Genomic DNA, 24904 nt, shown 5'->3' with positions numbered 1-24904 from the left:
CCCCCTCGGCCTCGATATGTGGTCGCGCTGCCAGATGGCTTCCAAGCCGCTCTTAGGACTGTGTTCACTAAAGCGGCAAGGCTAGAATGACGTGTCCAATTTCCTCTGCTGTGGCAAGCTGTTAAGGTGCGGCGGCTTAGGACACGTCTGGGATAATCCCAGCGACGCGGACTGTGATTTTGGTTGGATCTCCGCGATCGTACCTCGTCACCTTAGAGCCTCCAGGAATCTCAGCTGCGATGGGAGCCCATCACCCCTGCATACCAGGAGTCGGACAAGCCCCTTCAGCCCAGAGGCAAGGACCAGGAGCCCTGCTTTCTTATGAGACTGACTACCAGACTCGATGGCCGGCAGTCTGATAATTTAAGAATTTAGAGTATCCAATTAATCAAATTAATACAGCAATTATCAGTATCTCAAAGAGCCAAAAACCAGTACTTGGAGAGGAAACAGGGAGCCAATAGGGAAGGATGGTGACTTTAAGAAAATTCCCTCAGTCTCTGGATCAATCAGGCTGTGACTAAACCCTGCTATAGCCCCTCCCGCCAAACTGCGGGAAAACAGAACCATTCAAACTAAAAGTAGGTTAAAGAGTATTTATGAATAATTTTTAAAACAATAGTCTTAGTGCAAAGAGTCATCTTTTGCACCTCTTTCATTGGAAGTTTCACCCTTTCTTGTATGGTGATTGGTATGTATGGTTGAAAAAGAACTGCTTTAGTAGGCTTTGCAGTTGAAAAAGGATCTCAATAGAGGGAACTTGAGAGGAAGAGACAAATAAGCTGATTCACCCTTGAAATAGGTAAATGGAATAAAATTCTGAAGTCCATCTGCCCATCTCATCCTATTTGCTCTTTTGAGCAGTGGAAGTTGGGTACTTCTCAAAGCTATATCTGTCTCTTAATTTGTACCAATCACCATACAAGAAAGGGTGGGACTTCCAATGGAAGAGGTGCACAAAGCATAGCCTGCAATCGAGTCTATCACCGCCCCAGATGACGAATCTTTATTGTGGGGGAGAGATTACTTTTGAGAAAGTTGACAGAGAACCCCAGGGACTATAATGTCTGCACGGTCAGGTGGAGAACGTGAACTGCCTGTCCATGCGAGTGGGACTGCATGAGCATGTCGTCAAGGTAGCATTGGAGACTCACCAGAACGGAGCGGAGGTGAGCCGCCAATGCCGCCAGGACCTTCGTGAATGTGCGCGGAACTGAGGTTAGGCCGAAGGGGAGATCCCTGTATTGGAAGTGGAGCCCATTGTGGGAGAACCAAAGGTACCTGCGATGGGTGCAGGATCAGGATGTGGAGATAGGCCTCCATTAGGTCCGCAGATGCCAAGTAATCCCCCCGCCTGATCCCCTGAAGAATAGATCTGAGGGAGAACATTTTGAAACGCCTGTAAGCCAGATATCGATTGAGGCAAGTCCAAAATTGCCCTCCAGCTTCCTGCCCTCTTCGGGACAGTGAACAGGTTGGAGTAGTGGCCCAACCCATGCTCCATCTCTGGGACCGGTTCTACCGCATGGATATCCAGCGGATGTTGTATGGCTAGAGACATCAGTCGGCGATGTTTTGGATCCCGGGATGCTGGAAAGGTCCTGAAGAAGTTTGGGGGCATGGAGAGGAATTCTAGGTGAAGGCCATTCCTGACCGTGGATTTTACCCAGGTATCTGATGTTATTTGATCCCACTGATCCACAAATAGTTCCAGGCAGCTGCCTATGGGAATGCTCGGGTTGGAGTCATTTCCCTTTATGAAAGGGATGGCCGCCCTCCGCCCCCATGAAAGGGCTGCCTGGACTGGCTCTGGTACCTGCCCCCGTCCTAGTAGTAAGGTCTCTGGGGCTGCCTATCTGACCTATAGGGGAAATATCTGTGTTGCTGGTACTCCGGCTCCAGAGCCTTATAAGAATGCCTGCGGTATGAAGACAGACAATTGTCCATCTTCTTGGTGTTAGTCAGTAAGACCTTCTTTTTCTCTTTATTCTCTATGAGAATCAGATCTAATGATTCGCCAAAAAGGTTAGTCCCTGTGTATGGGGTAGATGCTAAGTTCCATTTGTCCATTTGCCAGTTACGTAGCAAGAATAGACGCCTAGAAGTCACCGAGGTAGAACGGGCTCGGGACGAATATTTCACAGCATCCAGAGTGGCGTCCGCAGAAAACTGTATGGCATTAATCATCTTTGTAATAACTTGCTGCAGCCGCTCATCCTGAACAGGGATGCAATCCTGCAGCTGATGTAGCCACATGACCGCTGATCGGTTAAAGTAGGAGGCTGCAGCAGCAGATTTTCTCGCCCAAGTGGAAGCGTTAAAATTCTTATGCAAGGTAATTTCCGCTCGCTTGACTTCAAGCTTTAACTTATCAGCCACATCACCTGACACGACAGAAGAAGAGTTAACTAGGGTGGTTACTGGAGTGTCCACAGTGGGTAATTGAAGTGCCTGGGAGAAGGCCTGCTCCATGTTGTAGAAGCAGCGATCATTGCTCCCAGGCTTGGGAAAGGTGGAAGGGCGAGCCCACTGATTCTTTACCACCTCCAGAAACAGAGGGCCTGGAACCTCCTTCTTATTGGTGGCCGTATTGGAAAACATGACCAGGTTCGGATCCCTAGGTTAAGGAACAGCAGGCTCCCCGGTCCCCACCTTAGTGGTTTTTCTGGCCTTGTGTAGCAAGGTTTTAAACATTGGAGGGGAAAAGAGATTGGGAAAGGCAGGAGGGTCAGGAAGGACAGTCTCTTCGTCTTCTGAAAACCCTATGTCCTGGTGAGGGTCATCCCCAAATACCGATCCCTCACTAACCACTGAGGGGAAAGGGGGTCTCGCAGTCTAATGTCTATGGCCAGAGGAGGGCCTCCTGGACTGTTGTGAACATGACTTATGATCCCCTGGAGGAAGATGTTCCCTCTGGGTGAGGGCTGAGGCAACCTCTTTTGAAATTTCTGAGGAGATAAGCCTCTTTTTTTAAAAGTTTTTTTTAATTTTCAAAACAAACACAACACATAAAATCTTCCTGTTTTACATACTGTAGAAAGTGTATCAGTTGGTTACAAAAGACTTTCGTGCATCTCTTCCACAGTCTAGAGCATAATTCATATTAACTCAAGTATTTTAACTCAGATATTTATACATGTTACCGTCATCCTACCTCCATTTTCATTTGACTATAGTTGTTTAAACATCCTTCATCATAAGATATACCAAGATTTAATACATAACCACATACTGGCATTTCATTTACTATTTCTAAAATCCTCCAATAACACTAAATCCTTATGTCCTATTCTAGCTAAACATTCATAGTATTTAATAACAAAGTTTTCTATCCTTTTCAAATCACTGTTTACAATTTACATCTCATTTCCTTATGTTGTACCCATACATATATATACATTATTATCATCATCCCTCCTTTATTTAACCATATCCTGCATCGTATCATTTCCCCCCTAGTAATTAAGACTTAACTGAATCTAACTTAATTCATTATTATTATTATTATACAATTGTATCACAGCGGCCAGTTGTTTCGCCGGATTTGGCATTGGTTACTAGTCGGGCCCCACCCAGGGGCCTATGATGTCAAAATGTATTTTTGTAATATGCGTGCAGATCCAAGCAGTGCAGCTTTTTGCATTTGACTGATGGTGATTTTGTCAATTTTTAACTGTTTTAAATGTAATTCCAGTGCTTTTGGAATAGCACCCAGTGTGCCAATTACCACTGGAATTACCACTGCTGGTTTGTGCCATAATAGTTGAATTTTGATTTTTAAGTCCTGGTATTTCGCGATTTTTTCATGTTCCTTCTCGTCGACCCTGCTATCACCTGGTATTGCGATGTCTATGATTGTAACCTTAATTTTCTCAACCAGTGTGATGTCTGGTGTATTATGCGCCAGTATTTTGTCCGTTTGTATGCGAAAATCCCACAAGATCTTGACCATCTGATTTTCGGTGACTTTTTCAGGCTTATGTTCCCACCAGTTTGTTGCTGTTTTAATATTATAATTTTTGCACAAATTCCAATGAATCATTTCTGCTACTGAATTGTGCTGCAATTTATATACTCTTTCCAGTAATAAAACAGTGTCATGTCTTCTGCCATTTGTGGCATCAGTCCTCTAATCATCTCCTTAATCAACTTTGTATGGACTCCTCTTAGCAATTCTTTTCTTATAAAATCTCTCATGTAATTTCGATGCTCTTCTTCTGTTTCCTTAATCAGCTTATCGTTGATTATCGGTAGTGTTATCAAAACTATTGTTAATAAGATTTCTCTCTTTAAATCCATAAATTCTTTTATTTTTTCCTCTTCTGTATCTTCCTATCTGGGGTAGGTTTCCCCTCCATTTAATTCCACTTTCAGTATTCCACTCTTTCCGTTTTCAGAAACAAACCAATCACCATTAATATCAGCAATTTTAATTTCTTTATATTCATTTTCCTTTTCAATTTTTGGGATTTTAACCGCCACTTTTTCCATTTGATGAACATCTTCAACATCTCCATCATATTTTACTGTTAGATGCACTAAGTAATCCAACTTCTTCTCTATCCTCTCCCTTGTATTTGATAATTTCTGTATTTCTGAGAGTATCTTTTACAGATTTAAAACTTCTTTCTGGTGTTGAAATTGCGCCATGATTTCCAGCTGACAAACACTACTGCTCTAGCTTAGAAGGTTTTAACAAAATTAAGCATCACAATAACATTTCACCTTTCTCTGGTTAAGAATCTACTTCAAAGGAACCAATGTGTGCTTTTCTTCTTCTTTTTATCACTCTCTATAAACAAGCTGTGAGTCCTTGAAGTGCCAAGCCAGGATAATCAGTGAAAAAAGTATTTCGTTTCAATACGCAAACATTTAGCCTCTGAGTAGCAGTGTTACAATATTACAATGTTACCATTTCTTTTTGTACCTTTTTGTATTTCAAGTTAAAAAAAAGGTCCGATTCTTAAATGAGTTAGAAAAACATCCACAGTAATGAAAGAGGAGAGTTTTAGTCCATAGATTACAGAGAATAGTCAAAGAAAAAAATAGGAAACTTAATCCATTCATTTTAAAAGGCTTGCATAAATTCCATCCGTAAAAATAGCATTTAAAAATTAAGATAACCCATTGTTCAAAACCAGTCCAAATTTAATTCCGCAGCTTATTTCTTCTGTTCTCCAATTTAAATTAATTTTAAGTTTTTTTTTATAGGCACCAGCTGAAAACACTTTCTCTTTCCATATACTTCTGTTTTGGAGCCACCCAGACTTCATCAGCCATTTGGCTGGATGTTTTGTCACCATCTTGAAGAGCTTCTCTTGAATCAAACACAGACTTTGTGATGTCCCTGTGATCAGCAAGATGTATTTTTCCTGTTCACTATCTCTGCGGGACAGTTTAGATCCGTTTGGACCACCCAGAGACAAAAGTATCGACTGCGATCTCAGAGCATTGAGATCACACATCGTGTCATCGCGACTTCAGCTCCTCCCCAGGAGATAAGATTGTCCTGTAAGAGGGCCCTGAGGAGCTAGGGTATAAGGGGGAAGAAAATCCTGAGATGAACCCTCTAAGGGATCCCCTTCATCCTCCCTAACCCTCTGGGGAGATATGGGTGGGGGGGGATAGAGAAATCTCCTGCCCGGTTTGCCTGGAAGGCCTAGCATGGGAGATAGAGGGGGAAGAACGGCTGAAACCCCTGCGGGGAGAGCCAGATTGATGAGATCCAGGCCTTAATGGAGATCTGGATCTGCTGGGGGAGGAGGGCCTGGTGGCCTGGGCCTGTCTTTCTGCCCTGGTAATTCTCTTTTCCAGGGCATGCTGGCATCTCAATTCATCCCTCTTAGCAGCTCTGGATGGGCGCTGGGCAGCTGAGGGCTTAGATGCCGCTGCCCTGGCCCCAGGGCCATCCACCACCCCGTTTCCGGCCTCGTTAAGGGCTCCTCTGGGGCCTGTAAAGTGGTGGTGTTCTCCACCATTCATGCACTCACATGTCCAGATAATTTTGTTTTTGGGAGCCTTGAGGTCACCAGCCGGTGCAGAGATCCTGCGGGAGAACAGCAGGCTGCGTAGATCAAAACTTGCCGGCCTGACTCTGACCACAATGTAAACAGTGGTATGAGTGCCATAAAATGGCTGCATCCACGTGCGCGCTCCAAAATAGCCACAGGAGGCTTCCTGTGCCATTTACAGTACTTTTGCCTTGCCGCTCTTGCCTTTATCAGCCGCGGCTCGCTTGCTCAGGCACGACTCTCATAAGGGAATTTGAAGTCGCCCTCAGCTTACCGGCGTCTTAGAAACTTCGCAGCCACTCCTGCGGAGCTGTCGAAAGAAGCCTGACACCCCCGCAGTCCCAGGGACCAGTCAGAGATCCTGATGCCCACGAGAAGAGTGGATTGTAAATTAATTCTCCCTCTACACGCTGCGAGATGAAGGACCCTGTCCCTGCAAGGCAGCAGCTCAAATCTTAGAATTTAAGGTAGCCAATTGATCAAATTGTAAAAAAAATGAATAAATCTACCTACTCACACATTAATTTTCTCTGGGAACCAAAGCAGTTGTTTGGACCAAAGACTGAGAGGAACTGGAAGCCAACAGGGAAAGGAGGATATTAAAAGAGATTTTCCTCAGTCTTTGGACCAATCAGGCTTTAACAATACCAGGAGTAGCCACTCCCTCGATTCTACTGGAAAATGACTCCTTGCATTAAGACTGTATTATTTTAAAAATTATTCATAAATATTTTAGGCCTCTTTAACTTACTTTTGTTGAAACCGTATGACATTTTCCAGGCTTCTGTATAAGCTTGCAAAAAGATGCCACTGTTTCAAGAAACCCGTTAAAATTGGTGTAACTATTAAGATCTGGAACAAATCTTCTCAAGTATCTAGAGGGATTTGATTCCTAGCATATCTGCTCACTTATAAAAATGCAAGCTGTTCATATCTAGAAGTATTTTTATAGAGAAATACACTTCAAAACAAAGAACCTTAATGTTGTATTCATTACATGACACATGGTCAAAACTTGAACAGAAGCTCACTAGAATTCTCCACTCCAATCTACTGCTATATGAAGTCCTGACACAGTCAGGCAACTTGTTTCAACTGAAGAGATCTCCACATATCTAGAAGATACTAACAGTTCAACTTCATTTGGTAAATATTCAAGTTACCATCCATGATAATTAATATAATTATATATATAATTATAAATATAATTATAATTAATTTTTTTGAAAACTAATTTTTGCCAAGGGATTGTGAAAGAACGCCAGGTTCATGAAGTTATTGCTCTTAATGACTACGTAACTACTTTATCAAGTGCTTCCAATACCCAGCATAAGAATTCTGTATTAGTTTCAGTTTTGTTATATAAAATAAAACTTGAAAGAGCATAGGCCCTATTGCATAGAATTGTTATTTATAATTAAATACAATGTTATACCATATATCCTATTTTTCTGATTTAATGTTGTCAAGATTTTGCAGTATCTCCAAAGTCACACCACATTAGGAGCATTTCAATATTATTGTTCTAAAACTAACTGTATTCCTATGGGTAATAAAAATGAAATGTGTGATCCTATTTTAATATTTATACTTAATGTATAAATAACATACCTTAGCAGTTTTTGCGTAGTACAAAGTCCGTCCTCTCAATTTGAAATATCGTCTTTTCCACCGCTGGAAAGAATTGGTTTGCTTCATCAATATGCCCTCTTTAATAATAGTCTGGAAGCCAAAAAAAAAATTCAATAATGTTTTACATACAGCTCATTTATCAGTACTTGCTCCTCTTCCATAATAAAGTATTGCTGAGGTTGATAAAAATATTATTTGACTGCCCTCTGCTGGAAATAACTAGCACATATTTGATCTGTAAATCTTTTCTATATCCAAATGCAAGAAGCAATTGCTTCTATGTATAGAAGACACTATCATGCTATGAGAATACAGTTCATTGAGCAAAAATTATCTTATAGTCATAATATCAGACTGTAAAGAAAGGTCAGGCTAAGGCCAGCCCTGTCAATCCAGCCTAAGCTTTGATGTGACTTTTTAAAATAAAATTAGCACACAGCAGGATGTCTCATAAACCTATCAGCCTTTGACTGCCACAGGAAACAATCTGCATAATTAAGAAATGAGAAGGACAACAATGAAGAAGCAGAGAGGCAATCTATCCAGCTGTTTTTTTTCCAGATATTCTTGGCCCTGTCCCCTTGCTCATTGGCTGGCTGGCCGCCATTTCTCAGGCTGAAGTGCCAAGCCTATCTTTACACAGTTCCTCCACATTTAGCCACACTTACACAGACATTCTCTATCCCCTTTCACATAATATGCATATCCAGCAATAATGATATTTTTATCTGCATTCATTTAGACACTTTAATTTAAATAAGAAAATTAGCTCAATGGGAAAAAGTCAATAAATAATCAAAGATAGGTAAATCTTTAAAACAGATGGAAGTTTTCAAACCAAATACAATGGGTCTGGCATTAACTGACCAATGCAGAGCTTCTATCAGCAGGAAGTGGCACAATATCTAGTTTAAATACTTCACTTTAGCACTCTCTCCTCTTCCCAATTCAAGCAGTTCAGCCCAAAAATGAAAAAAAAAAATGAAAAGATATTGAAAGAATTCCATAACATATTTTGTTAGTTCATTCTTTATTTGAAAATAAGAACGCAAGAAGTATGAAATATGGCAGTGTTTTCAATTTAAAAGGAGTGATTTAAAAATCATTGCTGCTTAACAATGAATGTAATCACTAAAATCAATAGTATAAACCTTACTACATCATCCTACTGAATTCATGTCCTACCATAGGAAAAAAATCTATAATTTAAGATTGTTATATAGTTTGAAGATTCTTTTAAAATAATTTAATGTTAAATTTAAAAAATTAACTAGGTCCAAACTATTTTCTTTAGATAGTCTATACATGCCCACCTATTTTGATATGTTGTTGCATATCAAGGTCTCCAACACTTAAAAGTACCCTTTAATAGAGGGACAAATTATCTAAAATGTCTTCTTAATTGCTGCAAATTTTCATGGTTTCCCTTGCCAACTGTTTTCTCGGTAATCATGGAGGAAAAAGCAGTATAAAATCATCATTTGTAATTTGTTTACAGAAGAATATACATTCTAATTTTATTAAATAAAAACCAAATCAGAACTTTTAGGACAAAAAAAAAAGAATCACCACTATAACCTACCAGGCAGCCTATATATGCCTTCTAAGTCAAGATAATCTAAACTAGAAACATTGAAATATTACCATAACTAATTTCCTGTTAATGGCATTAAATGGGACAGAAACCTTGGATTTCCTATTTTTATTAGTGATGAAATGGGGAAAACTCATTCATACTTTTCAGAGACAAAATATAGAAGAGTTAGCAAATAGGGTTTGCTTAGTTGACCTGAGCTGACCTCAATGAAGCTAAGCATATTCAGACCTGATTATATTCAGAACACGGCTCTGAACTAGACTGGAAAGTTAAAAAAAACTTCAGAAAAAGGGAATACTGAATGGCTTTTTATAAGAAAACAAAACAGTTACTGTATTCATAGGCACCAGTTCAACATGAGACACTACCTTTTTATATTCTAGGATAATCACTATCAGATGGTATCCATTATTATAATCCTCAAAATTATATAATACAGTACATTAAAGCACTAAAAATGGATGTCATTAAGCCTGACTGCCATTAATTTCCCACACACCCATGTATTTTTCAAGGCAATAGCACAGAAATTATTTGCTTCTAATCTGTGTCCATATATATTTGATAACATCTCAGTTTAGCCTACAATCTTGGTATCTCCTGATAATCTCTCACCATCTATAGAGCTTTGATTAGATTTGAAAGAGGATTTTAGAAATATAATCTCTTTGTGCATCTCTTGAAAGCAATAATGTCCGAAAAAGAAATTACTTTAAAGAGTTGTATACAGGTGCTTTATTCTAATTCTGAGGCACCTTTTTACTTTGATGCACTGTAATAAATAAAGTCCAGATCTGTTTAGCTTATGATGATTAGCTATGCTCAATTAGATGCTGCCCCCTAGTTGGGCTCTACTAAAGTAAAGCGCTATAGAACTGACATACAAAAATCTCTTTTTAAGAATTTTTTCAACTCTTCACAGGAAGTGTATATTTAAAAATCAGCCAACTTTGTTAAAATTATGACATAGGGCCATATGTATTCTTCTTCCCTATAGCTAAAACAGACAAAAAGGGCAGCTACCCTGACTACTATAAGTATACTCACATCATAATGAAGTCACGTCTTAGGTTAAATTATATATGCAATTCATACTACAATTTGCCATAAATCAGCAATATGAGTCAGCAAAATGCATAAATGAGCGATTAGATGAAATTAACAAAAATCAAATATTTTTCAAACAAATTTTAATAATTGCTTCCACCCCACTAAAGTAAGAATAAGCTATATTTGGGATGAAACAATAGAAAAACATGTATTATTGCAAGTATTTAAAACAGGTGAAACATAATCGAAGCTTAAATGCTAAAAAAGATTGATAGAGGAACAAGTGGAAGTACAAGGTGAATTATTTAGCTCTTATAAATGATCACAGAACTAAATTTGTTTCTAATTTGATTTTACATTTTATTAGCCTGAAATTTGCTAATATTAATATTTGTATCCTACTACTACTTCATTCTCTTTAAATTTATGTCCACCCATGTTTCCTAGCCAGCCAGGGTGTTTATTAACATTTACAGAACAAACTCACCTGTGCAAATGTTGAATACTCTTCCATCTCTTTTAAATGTTGGCTTTTCAAAACAAAACAAAAATCACTGCTATTTCCCCAAAATTGTGGAGACCAGCATGCACTTCCCCTTAACTGAAAATAAACCAGGGGATTTTTCCAGTATTAGAATATTTATAGGACCTCCATAGGTGCATGACTTAGATATGAAAAACTAGCAAAAATGATGTCACTGTGATTAGACTGCCTCTTTCAAAACACAGATGCTGCTGGGGGAGAAAAATGAGATTGTAGTTTACAGCTGCCCATCTCTGCAAGAGAGCTGCTGTTCTATTTATAGCCAGGCTGCTTAGAAAAGACTTTGGTGGGTTTGGGCGGAAAAGGCTGGTGATAAGATCAAAATGACTTTATAGTGTTTTTCTTTTTTTATACGTTGCTCCTTTTCTATAGTTTGTTCATTTCCCAGTTAACAGTTTTTGGTCTTTTCAATTCTAGGGAATGTTTTTTGAGCCACCAAGAGTTGAGGTGAAAGAAAAGTAGCAGTTTTCGTCTCCCTAAACAATCTTTAAAAGAAATAGGACTCCATGTTCACAGCATATTTTTAGGTATCATATGTGGGCAGTTATCCACAGCCAATGGCTAAAGAGGAGAAATCTATTACTCTGCCTCCTCACTCAAAAATGAGCAAGCACTATTATAAGAAATTTTACACACTCCCAGTAGCTATCAACTAATCATAAAAAAATAATGCATTTTAATTATATTGGTCATTGTTGGTAGCCAATGCAAGCACCAATTAAAAGTTAAAATCATTATCAAGAATTTGCATTCCAGCAATGCTACTTGGGTCCCAAAGAATGCAATGAGGTTCCCACATAAGAATAATTGTTAAAAATCATGCTGTGTCTTCTTTCCTGTTTCACAACCAAGATCTTGCATTGTGTTGTAGTTAAGTGAAGGTCTAAAGTCTAGACTGCCCAAGTAATAATACTTTCCTTTTCAGATGAAAAGGAAGAAAATAATGTTTACTTTAAAAAAAGCCCTTCTGGTTAATTGATCTTCTCTAGGAGATAACAGATGAGAAATAATTTATATTTACAACTTGACCATTGTGTAGATTCAAATAGCTGTGGCTAGATTCAAGTAATAGTGATTTGTCTGATTCAGCAAATAACATTGAGGCATAAAACAACAAATTATGCAATATAAACACACATGCTGTTACTTATGAATAATAATTTAGGATATTCTAATCAAATGATACTCCTATGAGTTCTGCAATGTTTTCTAATAAAGAAGAAAAAAATCATTTTGGGAAAAATGTATTTTTGCAATGTCTTCTGAGCAAGGTGAAAAATAACCCGTTTGAAAAAGAGCTCAAGAAAAGAAATTGTTCCTGCTTCCTGAATATATGCATTGTTACAGTATCTCTTCTGCAGTTGCAAGATTTTTCTTTCAATCTATCTCTTTTCAATAATGGATACAATATAAAGTACTGTAGGAACATCTTCATTATCTGAGCAAAAGCCACTTCTTCACATAGATGAGCATAAAACCATCCCTTGAATTTAGGAATCTGAATGCTAAGCAGGTGGGGAAAAAACCCATAAAGCAACTGTGAATATGTTTTACTCACTGGGATTGGAAAGTTAATTCAAACTGTAATGTAAGTCTTTGCAAATAGAGAGCACAAACTACATTGTGTCTGAACCCTATTATTGTTTCTACTTTCTGCAAGGTATGGATGGTAAGAAGTAGAACAATCTGAAAAATCTGAAACAAATGTATGGTCATTTTGACAACCCTGCACAAAACCTCACATACATCAATTAAACAATAAAAACTGTCTAAATTCCTTACAGTAATACCTTAATTTCTATTTTCAGCTAAGAACCTACTATTTTTTACGTTCTGGATATATTCTGGATTCCTATTGTTCTTCACCATATCCTGCTGCCATATGTTCCGCAGGTAAACTATGCTGCTTGAATATAGCAGAGAAATTAAATAAAGAGAACTAAGTTTGTAATAAATTTATTTCTGCACCAGTGGTGAAAAGTAACACAAATTTTACTTTTAACAGCAAAATAATAGATTGTAAAGCACTACTCGAAATTATTAAGAATTTATTTAGGCTAAATTGCAAAACAAAAATCCCCTCTGCCTTATATGTTCAGTAGTTTATAATGCTTATTGTGGCTAAACTCCCACAAGATACTTTATCATTTATTTTCTTTCTTGTGGTATGTAATGGTATTTTTCAATAAACAAAACAGAATTCAATCTAGTAACATCTTTTATTTCAATTTAATTATAACTAATATTCAGCGATGCAACATATGACCTGCATGGAAAATATTCTAGAATTCACTGTGACTCTCCAATATATGGTCTAGAAAAGGTCCCTGTCCAAGGCCCTTCAGAAAATAAAGCTGGACAGATCAATGTTCTGATATTTCTATATTCTAAATCAATCATTGCAGCATTACTTTTTTCCCTTCGCAGAGTAGGGGTGGATATGGCCTATGCGTGATGGATCTGGCCTGCAGGCCACCCTGTTCTAAATTTACAATGCATAACATACTTTCCACTAGATAATAATGCATGTGGCAATAAGTATTTTGTTATGTTCTAGGTTCCATACCAAATGTGATTTTATTTATTTTTTTAAAATGCAGTTACAACAAACAAAAACATGGGTAAGATGGTAATATCATCTTTATTTCCATGAATATTTCAAAGTCTTACATAGACCCAGAAGTAATTTAAGAAACTAAAAAGTGCATCAGTAATCATAGCTGCATGTCTTGTTTGGGAGTCTATCAATCTTATTAGAACTTTTTCTAGCACTATGACTTGATTTACTCACATTTCTAAATAGTTTCAGTGCAGTGTTGATTGGAGGCGGTATGCCCCAGTACGGGCGCACCGGAGCCAGCCCGGAGCACCGGATACCATTCCGGTATGGTGCTCCGGAGGGCCCGCCCACCCGAGCTCCTTACCGGTGTTTAAAGGCTTCTGCGCTTCCGCGCAGGCGCACGACACATACAGCACCTGCGCAATACTCCATGGAGCAGCTGGAGTGTCGCAGAGGTGCTAAGATGCATGCGCGTGCTGCGCACATTTGCACATGTCCAGTAGGACGCTGGCCGCGTTCCAACCGTACCGGTTGGAACACAATTTGCAACCCACAACTGTTTTAATGAACCAAAACATTTGGGGAACACTGCTTTGAACTTTTGGAATTAGAATTTATCAGAGCTTATGGACAAATACATCTTTGATACAATGTAACTGTACGATCATTTGTGGAAAACATAGCCACAGGATTTTGGTATTTGTGTGGCTGTGAACTGAGTGAGTACAGCTGTGATAGCTCCTTTGGATGCTAGCTTAGACAAGAAAGAGCAGCTGGTTTCAGAGTTATCCAATGGGAATAATGTTGAGGACTCAGAGCCTGAAATGTCTTCAGTGGACAACTCAGTGTAGCCAGTTGGAAATGGCACAGATGCCTTATCAAGGCAAAGCTGCTCGGGACACCAAGTTAGAATCACTGGGTACATGGCAGCTGCGCAGACTGGGGAGGAAATGTACCTGCAACCAGTCAATTCAGACAAAGAGTTGCTGCCAATCCATGGGCCAAGCAGAGAGAGGAGCAATAGAGATCAGTGAGGCTACTCACGAGGAGGCAGACTTACTTTTCTTAATGAGGCACACAAGGCGGTGCCCATTTAATCAGGCATTAGAACTTAGTCAGTTGCTGTGTATGTCCTGAAGATTTCATCCTGCCTTATTGTGTCTTGAATTCTGTGATGCTGCTGTTACGTTTGTTATGTCTTTGTGACGCTGTCATTGTGCCTTTGTTTTGCCCGGCCATGGTGTAACACATGTTGTGCTTATAACATCCTTTTTAAAATTACCTGTTACAACTTTACTTGTTTTCATTCATGGAACAATTCCCCCCCCCCCACACACACAGATGGTTAATGACATTGCCTGTCTCACACATAAAATCTCATTGTACTATATAGTACTTCAGATTTACAATTTTTTAAAGACAACTAGTTAGACTTCTCAGTGTATGCTGATAAATACCCAGGAGCAGAATATTTGCTTTGTGAAAGAAACAGAAATGAAATAGAAAAGTTTAAGACTGAACACATTTCAGGCTTTAAGAAGCTTAATGTTTTCTTGCCAATATATGAGATAAAAGGAAAATACTGTCTTAGCACATGAGATTTATTGCAGTGAATACTTAAGATCTAACTCGCTGATAAATTCAAGAGACCAAATTCTTGGCTACAGAACTAACACTTACTATAATACCATAAAACTCTCCAAAGCTTATAACCATTCAGAAGAATTAGAAGAACAATCCTACAGTGACTAGGAGGAAATTGGATTAGGAAAACAAATCCTATACTCATGGTTAATTGGAATACTGAGTATTTCTCATTGCTCTAAAGAAATGTCTCAAAGTCAAATCGCAAATGCCCCATGGAAACTAGCCCATTTGCCTGAGGGCTGAAACACTGAAGCCTTTTCATCTAATGGTAGAAAACTTACTTTTTAATGCTCACATTTCAGTCTATAATCTGTACATTGCATATGTTGCTGACATGCAACTCTCATTCAGACTGGCAAGGATGAGTGATGTTGGATATAACAATTCAGCACCATTAAATAGCCATAAGCTATCTGTTGCCCATCCAATTTCAAAAGAAGATTCAATTTCCAAAAAAGATATATTTATTTCAAATCCCCACCCTACAGAGTGTCTGTCAAATTTCCAAGCCTGTTGTTACCAGGAGCAAAAGTGGAACAACTACAGAATTTCTCCCCCCACACCCCATCTCCACATTTTTTACAGATATTCCCAGCCAAGGATCTATTCCCAGATCTAGCCTTTTGCTTCTCAATTCCATGGATAGCCCCCAAAAGACTTTCCAGTTCTCAACTTGCAAAAACAACCTGCATATCTGCAAAGCCTGCATATCTGCAAAAACAATCCCCCCCAACCCACCCATTATAAAATTACACCAGAGTCTCTTTTACCAAGACAGGACTTCCGATTCTTGCTCACCCCATTTTCTTCCTGTGGTCACATTTTTTTCTTATTTTGCAGAAAAGGGATCATTTTCACAAGGTAACTTTGTTGTCCTGAAATACTAATATGAAGTGTATGAAGGGAAAATCAAAGCACCACACTTTGTTACTCCTCCCAGCTCATATTCTTCAAGAAGAAGATGAAGGATTGAAGAGGAGATTGCAATGCAGCCAACTCAAAGCTGGTGGATGTTACAGCCTTTGTGGCTTCACATGACCTTATTTCTTTTCCTCCCTTATGGTATGTTGGAAAGGTACTGTTTTAATTAGCAGCTAACCTGCAGGCAGTAGTTTCCTCAAACAAAAAACAGAATGCCAGTTATCTATGTTCTGGCAGATGAGTTCACCCTCCAGAAGCCTCGCCTATCCTGGCCACCTAAAAAAACTGCATCTCCCCTCAAATTTTATTGAAAAGCTCGTCTGCATAGATTAGTACAAGTACACGTCTATTTATTATTTTTTCAGTGCTACTGCTAAATAAGTATTGTTGTAATCTACAAAAAATGACCCGGAGAGTTTCATGTTTAAAATCTCTATTCTAGAGAACCTAACCTAATCTAGAGAGCATTTTTCTGTATCTTAAACAGCTGGCTTTATATGATTAGTGAGTACATATTACATATAATTTTCAATTTTTTTCAAAAAAAAATCTTTCTAAGATCAAAACCTAACCCTAACCCAAATATGTAACTGAAGACAGATTTCATCACTAAGATGCTTAACTGCACAGCAGCTTCTACTCTATTTTCTCTGGAATGGCCATACTTTATCTGGTCAATTTTAATGGGAAATAATTAAAACATTGTTACCCCACTTTTGTTATTTCCCTCTTTTCCATTTTTCTGCCTTATATTTATTCAGACATTATTTGTAGTCATTTTATTTTGAACACAATAGCAGTACCAGTCTACAGAGTTTAGAGATGCACCACATTATTCCAGCATTTAAGAGGAGTTCTTCCTTTTTAAATGAATGGGGAGGTTGGGTGGCAGACTCACTTATACATATTAGCAACTCAACGTACACGTATCATTACATTAAACCCTTTTAAGAGAATAAAACATGAGGTAAGAAAATGAAGCAAAGCTAAAAGTTTTGAATCACTTTGTGGTGAGATCAGCAGCAAACAAATTTAATAAGTAAAAGTACTTTATACCAGCACTATTCCTTATTACCTTCCATATTTTCTATTCTATGTAGTCAAGTCTTCTTTCAATAAACATTTATTTCTCACAGCAGAACTATTACCTTTCCAACAATATTTGCACAATTAAAATTTCGCCATTTTCCCCAACTTTAGTAAACATTTTATGAAGGTACACAAAATGTATCTATTTATTTTATTTTTTGCTATTTATGTATTACTTGCAATTATTAGCTTGCAACTCCATTTCCCCAGGCAAACAATTACCTGCATCTAAGATCCACTAATTGTTAGAGCCACACTCCCTGTTGCCTCATATAGTTATGTATCTCTCATGCTATAACCATGTAATCTACATACAAAATAAATGAATGTTCATATCTTGAATCAACACACTGCATTCATTATTTATTACTTATGAATGCTATACATTAAACTATCAAGGATACATTGCGTATTCTCGTCTTAAAGTCAAACCATTTTCTAATTCATTTATTCTGATGTATTTGTATGCTTTACTTCAATCATACCACTCAGTGCATTCAGCCACCATCTTTTATATATTCATCAACACATACCATAATTCAAGACAATTCACTTAATCATATACTTTCTCTCTAAATCAAAAAAGTACAATAAATTTTACTTTGTAACAAAATTTTCACTCTGTTCCTAGGAATTCTTTTTTCCTCAAGCCTACTTTCTATTCACTCGAACAATTTTTTATTTTCTCTTCCTGCAGTCACTGCACTGTACTTTTATTCATCTAATTACTTTCACTTTTCATTTTTTGATGTCCATTTTTCTCACAAATCTATTGTTGACACTTGACAAAAATGATTGGTGTTACATTCATAACCATTCATTACTCTTGTAACCTTCACTCATTCAGTCTTTCATCATAAATAAATCAAAGCAACCACACCTTAAACATGTTTCTTTGCAGTTTATATGTTCAAATAGATTTATATTCACACCATGTACATCGAATAAACAAGATCTTTTTCTAAGTAAATACTTGTGATAATTCTTATTCATTCTTAGGTCTTCAAATGGCCAGATCCTTATTTTGTATGCTTGCATCTCACTCCTACTCATCCATTCATATTGCTTAACAGATTGTTTTTGTCCTGGACTGCATTCGTTGAGAAAGTCCAGCTTTTTTTCCTTTATCACTTTTATCACCAATATGCAACTATCACTAACTATAGATGTCTAGTTTTGTAGATACACATAAAAATCTAAATTGATATCAATTCATACCTATTTATATTTTAGTTCTTGCATTCATATTTAAAAATGCACTTCATTTCCATGCATGTACTTCCCATCTCTACTCCATAAAAATGAACAAGCAACACTTTAATCTACAAATACTTGTGCAAATTTACTCAATACTGGCTTGTCACTGTTCAGGAGTATCTCTGTGATAAAAATGAATGTTTTGCCAATAATTATTGTAATCTTCCACAAACATTATGCAAAAATTGTAATTATGTAAAAAGGAACTGATAGGTAAGGAAGAACAGAAAATGTTTTTAAAATGTTTGCTTTATTCTACTTCCATTTAAATAAATGTTTTAACAGTATTAGAAACTTTGTTATTACAACTGAAGTCCTTCTCTATTATGCTGAGTCATATAACATGCACATTTTCTACAAGCCCTTCAAAAGAGATGCATCATAATGCATGGAAGTTACACTGCAGATAGTAAGGACAATGGCTGTGCCTGGAACATGCATGCCAAAACAACTGGGAACAGCTTCCAGACAATCACGTGATTGTGGGAAAATATGTTGTTACTTTCTATGTTTAATATATATTATTGTGTATTTTGAAGCACTTTTTTCAAAGGATTTACACAGTCCTATAACATATGTTCCAATCACGCTATCTCTCACTTTTCATTGGATGAATGTAAGGAAAGCAGGAGCAATAAGGGTTGGATTAAAGGTCACAAAGCATTTTGATTGATTGTTCTGAAATCTTGAGTTGCCTTGGAAATGATACTTAGTTTAGCTAAAGATTTTCAAGCAGATTAAAGCAATGGAAGCTTAATGGCTGTACATAATTTCTGTTTATACTCCTTGTACTTAAAATGTTTATATTCACATACCACAAGCAAAGTGTTTGAGTTCTGTTACAGCTATATTGACGTAGGAAATGATGCAAAACATAGTAAGTGATTCATAGTTGGTTTCTGCCTTATTTGAACTCTCTCAAAAATATGGTATTCATCAATGTTAAAATTAAAACTTATTCCACTTAAAGTATTCTCATATGAGGAAGTTGCCATACCACAATGTTCTCCCTCAGTAATGCTTGCATCCTAAAATTGCACTCATGAGACTGATATACCCTTTTTCATAATTGTAATAGAATTGCTTTTTCACAGTTTAAATGTATTGTTTAAACATTATCAAAATATTTAAGGAGGAACATTTCAAATATTTGTCATTCAGTTTTATATAACTGAAGGCTTGATCATTACTTTTTTTCACAAATATAAATAATAATGCATCTGTACAAAATGTATGGTTTCCTATGAAACAAGCAATTAGGAACATTTGATATACACTGCCAGGAACTCTAAATTGGCACCCAAATGAAAAGAAAAACGACACACCAATATTAAAAGATAAATAATGGGCTTGGAAAATGTTTTATGAAGCTTCCACCATATCTGTTATGTTTTATATTTTTTATGAATTATGTGCCAGACAAATTAATCAAGTTACTTTGTGTTTACTATAGGTTTGACTATTGCATTACAAATAAACATTCATTCATCTGTTTCATTTGTCACATGCCCTCATTTGAAAGAAACTTTTTTTATAGCTAATAGTCCTGATTTTCTCTATTTTATGTATTTGGAAAGTGAGAAGCCTAGAATAACTCTTCTCAGTCCTCAATTAAATATTATACCATGTATACTTGGATTAATTGTTTTGTTGGAAACAAGTATATGTTCAATGTACTTGATCCCATACAAGGACTACATTGTTCCTGCATTCAAGCTGTGCAGCTTCCCTGCCCATTTGTGTTGCAGATTGAAACAATGATCAGGAAATAGATATTCTGAAACACCTGAAAAAGTTTTCATGTGAAGGAGTCCCTTCCTCAACCAAAGAAAAAAATAAAATTCAGAGGAAGAAACTCACGGCAGCTTCTAGGCAGCCTTCCCTTAGCCTGGATCCATGGAAGCAGCAGAGGGTCTATTCAGGTGAAAAGACCCCGGTAGGATAGACCAGACAGATGGACAGGTTGTGCCTACAAGGCAAGACCTAGAAAAATATCTTTGAAACCACTGTTGGAGTTTAGGAAGCAGACTTAACTGAGCTGCTTGGGATACCTGCTAAGAAGTAAAGGGCTTCAAAAATTGTGCGTTCAACAATTGCCTTCAATAGCAAAACTCCAAAGACGGTGGAAGGAGATCCGGACATAAATGTATCTTCTTTGGAAACTGAAGGACAACTTGTGTGCAACCTGTGTCTAATAATGCTCAATTGCAGCACCCAATATTCTTCACCCTGGACTAGACTAGCTGGATCTGCTAGAAGTAGCATTTATCAATGGCTGGAAAGCCAGATGATTTAAATGTAATTGTTCAAAGTTAATTTCTTTTGTATTAATTTCTTGTTCCTACCCCAAAAAACTTATCCACATGTGACACTTGTAACAGATTAGATTTAAGAACCCAGATATAATGCTGGTGTGAAATCAGAAATTCATTGCTGCAATTCTCCCTAGTAGGGAAAGGCAGCTAAATTTATCTAATTTAAGATTTAAGATAATCATGGATCTTTTGCCAAAACAGTGATGGTTTTATTCATACTTATAAGAACTTCAAGTACTGGATTCAAACCAGAAAATATAACACTCCTCTCTCTTTCTAAGGAGCTTACCTTTTTACAGTTGCGCTATAAAAATGCTGGCAGAAAATCCAGGAAGATTGTGTGATACTACTTTCTAAATTCTGGACATTCTGAACCAAAACAGTTACATAGTGTACATTTGTGAACAGTATGTATATTATGTATGACTAATAAAACTCAATTATGTCAGACAGCTACCAAGTTTGTACCCCTAACAAGTTGGCCATTGAGGAGTGGCAGTCATTAATGTTCATAGGCAGAATCTTCAGAACACTTTATGCTGCAACTAAATACAACATTGCCTCCCATTGAGGGAGACTCGTATAAGTTTCTTAACTCTTAAAACAGTGGAAAGATCAGTGATTGGGTTCACTCTCTTTTTTCTTTTGAAAAAAAAAGAGAGCAACTATTTGCTGCCACCTAGACAGGGAGTAAATATAAATTATTTTATCCTAGTCATCAACCCCATGTAAGATAAAGATTAAGGCTTTCTCTGTCCAGCTGTGTCCAACTCCAGGAGGCATTGCTCATCTCAATTTCTTAGCTGAGGGGGCCAATGTGTCGAAGGTCCTGAAATGATACCTAATTATTTATTTGCATTTGCATGCTTTCAAATTGCTAGGTGTGCAGGAGCTGGGGCAAATAACAGAAGCTAACCCCATTGTGCTGTGCTCCGGTTTTGAACTTTCTAGGTGAAAAGCTCAGTCTATATATATGAATGATTCAGAAGAAATGATGGGGTGGGGGGAGGCACGATGGCTGAGCTGAGCTTATCTTTTTTTACTGGTCAGGATGTACCTAGTTGACTGTTCAATATTTTAGACAGACTCTCTGAAAAAAGCTTGGACTGAATAAGCAACCAGATAGAAGCCAGTCAGTAATGACAAGTTAGCCTACTGAACTCAGTTTAATTTATCCTTATTAAACAGATAATAATGTTTGGGCACATTCAAAGAGCATTCAAAGCACTCATCGGATCAAACTATCACATCACCCAAAGGAAACATTGGTAGAAACTTTGGTTTAGCTGTAATCCTTTTGGGGAGTTCACCCAACCACTATGCTGCCTAAAGGGGGAGTTTGCTCACAGGATCAAGGATGAGCAAGCTAAAGAGAGGATTCTTTATGCCAAAACCTGGTTTCCCATGGAGAAGGTGAGAATAGTTTGGTTTCAATCTAGAAGGATGTCACAGTTTAAACTAAGTGCTTTAACATGCCACAGAAACCCACACACTCCTATGCTGGCTCTCAAACCACGATGGCTAGATTTCCGTACTTTGCTAAGCCAAAACCCAACATATGAGTTCGAAGCAAGTATAAACCTTGCCAGCGGGGACGGGCCATCTTTACCCAGTCTCAAGTCCAACATTCCCCCAAACTCCCCAAGAGAATCGAGGCTGCGGTGCCAGGGGCTCCTCTCGCCTTTGTGCACGATGCAGTGACGAGCCCCAGCGCTTGAGCGTCCATGCCGAGAAGCAAGCGCATCTGCTCCGGGCAAGCCAACTCCACCGCGCTCCTTTGCTAGCAAAGGCGCAGCCCCACCGCTGTCACCTTCACTGGCTCACCTGGGCTCCTTCTCTGCCTGCGTGACCCTGTGGCCGCGCTCCGATCCGTTACGGAGAACGGGAGGAAAGGATGAGGCTTGGAAGGACAAGGCTCCCACGAGAGAAGAGAGCCCACAGGCTCTCCCCCCCCTCGCCCGCCCTGGGGGTCCTGGAGGGAATGTGCGGGGGGGGGAGAAAGGGGGGGGACTCCGAAGGGAGGTCTTCCCCTTGCATACCACCCCACGGTTGGGGCTGGAAGTGAGAACCGAGCTGGGAGGTTGCAGGCCCCGCGCGTTTTCCGCCTGGAAAAGGCAGAGTGGGGATGAAATGGAGGGTGGGAAGCCTCGGGAGGAGGGGGGGAGAGGCAACCGTCGCCTCTGCTCCCCTCAAGGCCCGACCCTCGTAGCCCTCACCTTCTGGCGGATCTGGCCGGAGGTGGAGACTTTGCGGATGAGCTTCTGTGGCGAACCGGATTCTTGCTCCGGCTCGCTGTCCGACGACTCTTCTGCCGCCGCCGTAGGAGCAGCGGCGGTGGCCCCGGCCTGGGGCTGCGAGGCGCCCGTCGCCGCCGCCACCGCCGCCGCTGCCGCCATGCTGCACGGTGAGGCGCGGAGCGGGCAGCACCACCTAGTGCCTCGAGCGACGCTGTGCAAGCGCCTGCCCTGCGTGGGCTCCGCAACAGCAGGGGAGAGAGAGAGAGAGAGCGAGAGCGAGAGAGATGCCGGCAGGCTCGTGGGCGGGCCGTGTCCGCGCTTGCCCTCTGGCGGGCCGGCTTTTTATTGGCCCGAAGCAACCGCCCACTCAGTGAGTGGGAGCTCGAGATTCACGTGAATTAACGGACGGGATGTTCAGCTCGATGACTAAAGCGTCTTTAGATTCTGAGTGGGGCAGAGTAATTAATCTACACCTTTTATTCAGGGTTTATTTCTCTGCCATGAATCATTCTCCACTTCGGTAACCTGAAATGATACAGATTATTCAGCGAGGGCACAACTCTGCCATCCACTGTTAAAAAGTTTAGATCAGGTTGCTTTCTGCCTACACAGTTCCTGCCCTTGCGAAGTGGATTCATTCAGGGTACCTCTCCACCTTTCTTTGATTCTATTATAATTCGGTTCTATTGTAGTTTCTAATATACTGCTGCTTAAATTGTCTCTTCAATATTGTGGAACCACAGACTACAGATTTAGCTTTATATTGGGAAAGAACTATCACAGAACAATTTCCAATGGGGCCATCTGTCCATGCTTTTAAGCAGTAACTTTTGAGGTAGGTTTCAAGTCAATTACTCACTTTTCTCACTCTCATCAGCTTTATTTATTATTTTAAAAGCACACATTTCGTATGCGAATCTCTGCAACAACAAATGCACCAGCAATAACACAGATACATAACTATAACAGCAACCAGCACATTACTATGGTTTTGAGGTCTGAGTCAAAGACTCTGAACATTTAGACAAATGCAAATATTACTATGCAGGGTCATCCAACATCTTAGCCCAAATTTCGTAGGTCTTTAAGGCCTTACAGAATGCCAGCCAAGTCGCATGACAGAGTGTCCCGAGTATATACTAAGTCCCACTAGGTCAGTGTTTTTCAACCTTTTTTGTGCAAAGGCACACTTTTTTCATGAAAAAAATCACGAGGCACACCACCATTAGAAAATGTTTAAAAAATTTAACTCTGTGCCTATATTGACTATATATAAAGTGTTTTATACACTTTACACCTTACACTATGTCACGGCACACTAGTGTGCCGCGGCACAGTGGTTGAAAAACACTGCACTAGGTGACAGTGCCTCATAGAGAGGACCTGAAGGATGTTTAACTCTGTTTGCTCTGTTGGTATGGGCAGAAACAGTTGGAGATAGTTGGTTCCAGAAATAAACTGGGTTTATGCCATGATGGGCTTTTCAGATGATTACCTGTAGCTTGTATTGCTGGAGGACTATTGGAAGTGCAGTTTGAGAAGCAGTGATGATATATGGGCAGACCAGGGTGTCCTCAGAAGTGTCCATACTGCTGTATTGTAGCAGGACAATTGAAATACAATACTGTTTAAAGGCAGCCTCTGTAGAATATATTGTAATAATCTAAATGGGAGGAAACTAATGTATGAATGACTATGAATAGGACTTCCATGTTTTTAAGAAAGAGACAATTGATACCCAACATAGATTTGTGCTAAGGTCCTCTTGGCCAAAGTAGTAACCTTCTTTGAGCAGAAGCTGTGAGTCCAAGTGGATGTCCAAGTTGCACATCAACTGTGCCTTAGGGAGTTCAAGCCCATTCAGACTTAAGACTGCAAAATCTCCAAATTCCAGATTGCTTAAAACCCACAGCTGCTTCTTCTGAAAATCAAATCAGTAGCCATTTAATTCACCTTCTTCCTATAATGCATCAACTCAGACATTTTGACGTAAACACTTGAATAGTGTTCAATACATTTTTTTTTAAAACATGATTTGGTGCTG

General features: G+C 38.8%; 1 protein-coding gene across 2 annotated transcripts in view; it reads right to left on the bottom strand.

Annotated features, from left to right (window-relative positions):
• DGKD (diacylglycerol kinase delta) overlaps nucleotides 1-23019 on the bottom strand; it is an 88887-nt gene extending 65868 nt beyond the window's left edge. The window contains exons 1-2 of one of the 2 annotated variants that reach the window (XM_087725660.1): nucleotides 22840-23019; nucleotides 7623-7733 (exon numbers count right to left, since the gene is read on the bottom strand). In XM_087725660.1, coding sequence (XP_087581786.1) covers nucleotides 7623-7733; nucleotides 22840-23019 — 291 coding nt within the window. The remainder of the gene's footprint in view (nucleotides 1-7622; nucleotides 7734-22839) is intronic. The other variant, XM_087725662.1, reaches the window with a different exon arrangement.
• Nucleotides 23020-24904: the final 1885 nt, after the last annotated feature.

This window comes from Thamnophis sirtalis, unplaced genomic scaffold (assembly GCF_051295495.1).
Source record: "Thamnophis sirtalis isolate CommonGarterSnake01/CBP01778 unplaced genomic scaffold, rThaSir2_p1.2 scaffold_11, whole genome shotgun sequence".
Taxonomy (NCBI): Eukaryota; Metazoa; Chordata; class Lepidosauria; order Squamata; family Natricidae; genus Thamnophis; species Thamnophis sirtalis.
The sequence above is the reverse complement of the archived record's forward strand: the minus strand, read 5'-3'. Positions and strand labels throughout refer to the sequence as shown.